This window comes from Eucyclogobius newberryi, unplaced genomic scaffold (assembly GCF_026437365.1).
Source record: "Eucyclogobius newberryi isolate DKJ021-1_F unplaced genomic scaffold, fEucNew1.0.hap1 SCAF_6, whole genome shotgun sequence".
NCBI classification, from domain to species: domain Eukaryota; kingdom Metazoa; phylum Chordata; class Actinopteri; order Gobiiformes; family Gobiidae; genus Eucyclogobius; species Eucyclogobius newberryi.
In genome coordinates, this window is record NW_027316278.1 from 26529015 (window position 1) to 26535014 (window position 6000).

The window sequence follows — 6000 nt, forward strand, 5'->3', positions numbered from 1 at the left end:
ACGACAGTCTGAGGACTACGAAAAGTCTGAGGAATAAAGTCTGGCGGTAATGCAACAATTGGATGCCAACCGCCATAAAACAACAACAACAACAACAACATTGTGAGTATCCTAAAGCTCACACCTACCTGTAAATGATGTAGGATTACTGAGCACAGCAAGGCAACATTGTACTATACACTTTTTGGCCAAATGATAATACCATTTTGGTCTTACACCATGACTTTGTATTTATTCTGTTTAGCTCGGTGATGGTGATGATGGTAAAGCACCTGCCACAGCTACAGTCAGTCCAAGTTCACAAATGTTGAGACTTTAGAGCACTTAATGGAAGAGTCTTTGCACAATCTAAAACTCGAATGCACCCTCAGTCAGTTTGGTGTGGACCTGCCCCAGAACATAAGACATTCACAGAGTCAACGTGCCCGATGACGTTATACAAAGTTCTGAACTGCTAAACTTCTGGTTTGTGGGTGAACCTTGTCTCCGAGCCTCTGCCACCACTAAACAGCTTCATATCTATATTCAGTGATATCCTACTAAACCTGTACATGCGTTAAAACTAATTATGCATGCAAACAACCCACATTTACATCATGTTTTCATTTACGCATGCGCATGAGGTTTTGCAAAGTCCTGAGGAATTATTTTCAGGCCACTTCTTCAAAGTGACAAACCGTGCCTCTCTGTGGGAAACCCCTGATTTGTTTGCAACCACGTTTTCTTTATTGAGACAAGGAAGTTTTTATTCCGGTCATATGAACCAAACGAATAATAATAATGAGTAACAGTTCATATAATCAAGAAATGCATTTGCCTTGTTTTTGTCCCAGACAAACACATTGTGGGGAAACACAGAGGGAAAAACAGGATGACTCACCATTAGGCCCTCCTCACCCTGAAGAGGGCCCTGAGTCATCACACTGTAAGACTTCCCAGCAGCATGTCTGGGATTGTGATGTAGGACAAAGGTCGGGCCCGTCACACACCACCAGGGGGCGCACGCTGCTCACTAAACGCACAGGACTCTGGATTCAAACGTGGAGGACGAAAGGTCTTTGAAATGTCACCAAACACTCACATTTGTATCGAAACGTCAGCGTGGTTTGGCATTTGAACATGACAACAACTTTGACCCTGTTGTGAGCGTTTGGGGGAAATTTAACTGGAGAATTGTAATTAAAATGGCACTAATGGTAAGACCTGAGTACTAATGGTAAGACCTGAGTACTAATGGTAAGACCTGAGTACTAATGGTAAGACCTGAGTACTAATGGTAAAATCTGAGTACTAATGGTAACTAATACAGAGTCTAGAGGATACAGCTTAATCTTTTCCACAACTATAATGGTATTTATTTATCTGATGTGGCTCATTTGTCAGTGGCAGTAAGGTGGATTAATGCAAAGATCTAGCCTTTTACCACCCCATTGTTGCTCAGAAGTCCAGAAAAACGATTAATTTACAAGATGATTACATTATTTCATGTGTATGCTCATGTGTGTTTCATCTTGTTTGCATTTATTCATCAGATTATTCAGCTATACCCCGATTATTGAATATCACAATAGCCCCTGTACCTACAGTGTGTGCCGATATATTACTTATTACTTTTAAAATACATGCATGCTTTGTATTCTGGTATGGTCCTGGATAAAAGGTCCTGGTTGAGTTCCCGGGTTCAGTGGAAATGTTGACCCAGCCCAGGTTTGTCACCTGGTGCCAGGAACAGTCCCAGTTTCTTTTGAACAAAAGAGTCACGAGGAAGTCTGCCGAGCCCTTCCAGCTAAAAACACATGATATTTCATTTCATCAGCTCTTCCTCCTGATTGTGTAATTCTGAAATGTCATTGCCTGATTTTGCTGCACACCCATCACATGACCCATAGTCTGTACTTTCTCAGTATTTCACCTTTTGTTATTTGTATTTGCAAAGCTTCTTGGTGAAATTGTGAGTGTGATATTTGTAAGTGCATGATGTCGCTGACAGCTTTACCTGCCCTCATCAGCCTAATCCAACATCATGGGTCAATGTGATGTAGCCTCTGGAACAACATCATTCTGAAAGCTACAGTTGTTGTGTATAAGTCAATGTTTCCCAACCAGGGGTACAGACACACACAGGCACTTAACCTAAAGGTAAAATATGAACATGTTTAACGATTATGGACATCGACATTAAATAAGACAATATCATAGTAATCGGTGAATAATTGACAGTATCAAACAGATTTATTGGCCTAGCACCGGTGTTAGGGGGTAATCGGAGTGAAGCTCAGGGGGTTTCATGGCTCAGGTTTCATGCGCACTCAAAATCTGATCATGACCAGATTTAGAAGCTGTAACAGGATTTTTGTGACATTTAAACAGCCAAATCTGATGCAATTAAACTCAAGTGATTAGAATTTTGCAGTTTGCATATCACATAGATCATCTTAAAGGTCCTGAAACCAGTGAACAGTTTGATTTTGATGAGCATGAGAGCATGGCACTGTCTGCATTAAAGTCACAGATGACGACTCATTCTTGGGATGATATTTTGGTCAGTGGGTTCTCCTCCTTTGTTGAAGTACAGGCCTATTTTGGATACAACTCAGCCACAATTCCACCTGAATGAACAAAGCATAAACACTTTGCATACGCCAGTGTTTGCCCCCAACACCTCCACCGATCCATCCATCCATCCATTTTCTACCGCTTGTTCCCTTTCGGGGTCGCGGGTGACTGGAGCCTATCCCAGTGACTTCGGGCCTTAGGCGGGGTACAACCTGGACAGTGGCCAACTCGTGGCAGGGCCAACACAGAGACATAGACATTACAGACAACCATTCACTCTCACATTCATTCACTAGCGCCAATTTAGAGGCACCGATATTGCACTGAAAATTGATAAGTGACCCCGGCACGTGTCAATACGGGGAGAGGGAGGAAAAGGGGGTCTCCACGCGCATCTGTCGAGCATCTGCCAAGGGCCACTAAAGCCGCTGGAGTGTGTGCCGCCTTCAAAGACCCCCGGGGGCTGCGAGGAGGACCGGGAGCAGGTGGACGTCCATTGTTATCACACAAAGTGCCACAAAGTCGACTTTTTTGTCCCGACACGCGTCAAGTCAAGACAGCGCCGGGGCCAATTAAGTGCGCCCGCTCCACACAAAGGCTGAAGAGTGGCGTGTGCCGGGGCAACAGGCCGCTCCAGAACGGCCCCTGCACCTCCCCGTGCCACTGGGGTCATCATCATCATCACACACACACACACACACACACACACACACACACACACACACACACACACACACACACAGCTCTTAAAATAGCTGCTTGGGAAGTTCCAGACTATACTGAGAAGAGCAAGCTTTCTATCCAAGTGTTTGCCCACATATTGACCAAATAACATGTTTTTCAGCTTTGGTAAACATGCAAACATTTCAAGATCGCTTTAAAACGACATTTTTTTGCTATTGATTTGGTGCGTGGCTGTTGTATAACGTTTAATTGCAAGGTGTAATAGAAAGACAGCAAACTCAAGCAACTACATGCAATGAAATAATATAGGCTGAACTAGAGGAGAGAGGCAGCTGTATAAAATGTAAAATATGCAACACCAGTGCTTATAGAAGGTCACATAGAAGGCTCACAAAGCAGAGACGTTGACGACAGGGCCAGGGTTTGTTAGTGGAAGGTTCGAGCCGGGGGGATTTCTTGAAAACGCGTAATCCTCGCCCCCACGTGGGGCTGTCAACAAGCCCGGCACTGAACTCTGCTCTGGGACTTTTGCTTTCCTCACCCAGGCAGCGCGCGCTCGGCCAATGGCAGCAGGCGCGCGGGGGAAAGCACCGCCCCTTGCCGAGAAACCACGCTGACGCGCTATAAGAAGCCGCGCCGCGCGCTCCGGGCTCAGAACAACAGGCACGACACACAAGAGCAACCGCCACCAACCGCCAACCGACACGTCACTCTAACCGGATTCTTTACGCTCTGTGGATTATAACTATGACTCTGGAAGAGATGCAAGGACAAGAGACAACCATGGAGGACACTGACAGGTAAATACGCGCACAGTCCTACTGCCACGGCACAAAAGTGTTTGTTTTTCGCGCGTTCTCCGGTGTTTCGTGTCCCGCGGTGTTCTTACGGTGCCGTGTTTGTGTTGTCAGGGTGCAAAGTGCAGGCGCGGCGCTGGAGGAGCTGCTTCTCGCCGCTAAAAAGGAAGACTACCTGACAGTCGGCGTTTACGAGTCCGCAAAAGTCATGAATGTGTAAGTATTAAGTCTTATCACTGTATCTTTTGATTTACTTTAAAAAAAAAAATAGTATCCAGCAACGGTCACTTTTGTCCCAGATTGTAACCCCTTTGCCCCCCTTCTCTCCCCGCAGTGACCCGGACAGCGTGGCGTTCTGCGTGCTGGCCACGGACGAGGAGTACGAGTGCGACATCGCGCTGCAGATCCACTTCACGCTCATCCAGGCGTTCTGCTTCGACAACGACATCAACGTGGTGCGGGTGAACGACATCGACCGCCTCGCAGACCTGGTGGGCGCCGAGGAGAGCGGGGAGCCCAAGGACGTGCACTGCATTCTCGTCACGGTACGTAACAGCGGCAGAAACCCACGTCTGCGTCACGGTCCGCGAGTGGGGACGGCTCAGAGTGAATCATCGCGGTCCAAGCACGGCTGTTCTAACGAATGCTTTGTCTTTTGATGTTGCAGAGTCCCAGTGCAAGCCCGTGGAAGCACTCCTCTTTGGATAATCTGGGGATGTTTTGTGAGGAGAAGCGCAGCGGTTACGACTGGGTGCCGGCCATCACTCTGCCTGAACGCTGAACTGCACGCCACCTGAACATTGTTGAAGAAATTCCAAGAGTTTGAGGCGTAGATCTTGATCCGCCTTTTCTCCAGTCTGGATTAACGAGGTTTTGCCGCGAGTGTGTGCGCAGCAGAGGCAGCCTCCTGTCCCCGGTGCATCCAGGGATACATGCTGGCGCCTGGGATCCAAGCTAAGGTCATGTGAGGACCAGATGGAGGATAATGGACACCGAGAAGGCTAAAAGTGGTGGATTGTGTCCTGAAGGGACCAATAGAAGCAAAGTGGACAATGCAAGAGATGAGAAGTTGGACTTTGAAAGGACTAAGGACATATTGAAACAATATGGACATTTCTTATTTGCATATAAGCCTTCAGTGCAAGGCTAAATGGATGGAGCGAGCAGAGACTGATCCTGCTACAGCTGCATACATGGACTATATATTTTTACTTGAAACATGCAAAATCAATGCAAACATATTTTCTTGATTGTAACGTTTTAATTACTTTCTTAATAAATACTCAAAACAAAGTTCTATCTTGTCAGATATTTCTTCATCACTGTGTTTCCCCTCATGTTGCACAGACCAGGAAGTCTAGTGCAGAGTCGTAACTGCTGAGAAGTCATGTGGGTGGTGGTAGATGAGAAGATCAGACGTAATGGCACAAAGAGGAAAACACCCTAGAGTGTAGTAGTATGTGATACGAGCAGTAGTTTGTGGTGGTAGTAGAAGCTGTAGTAGTAGTAGTAGTAGTAGTAGTAGTAGTAGTATGCCAGCAGAAGTAGCAGCAGCACAAACAACCTGCTGACATGCACTTTACTAAGTCTAGAGGCAGCAGTAGTAGTAGTGGTGTGGGGGAAGGGGTTGTTCTTTGTTCATTGAGATGACTGATGTCCCGTGCCACTCTTAATTGAGCTTTTTAAACCAAACTGCCAACTGTAATTCTAAATATGACCATATAATGCACTGCAATGTAAGATAATGCAACCCACAAATGGGTTTAGAAGGGTTTCTCAAAGTGTTCCAGTTATAGACCCATGATACAGATGCACAATGACATTTTAATAGTAGCATGTAAGCACCAAACACTAGCCTATATTTAAAAGGAAAGCAGAGGGTGCATATTTACTGTTGATTAAATGATAGACGGCATATAATTATAAGACTAAAGAAGCAACACAATATGGCACATGGCTGATT

The 6000-nt window shown here is 45.8% G+C and overlaps 1 protein-coding gene across 1 annotated transcript; it reads left to right on the forward strand.

Moving 5' to 3' along the window:
- The first annotated feature begins 3907 nt into the window (after positions 1-3907).
- On the forward strand, positions 3908-5330 carry gadd45ga (growth arrest and DNA-damage-inducible, gamma a). The gene is made up of 4 exons (XM_072433065.1): positions 3908-4040; positions 4152-4253; positions 4372-4582; positions 4705-5330. Exons 1-4 carry the CDS (start codon positions 3988-3990, stop codon positions 4816-4818), a joined length of 480 nt encoding a protein of 159 aa, XP_072289166.1. The 5' UTR covers positions 3908-3987; the 3' UTR covers positions 4819-5330.
- Positions 5331-6000: the final 670 nt, after the last annotated feature.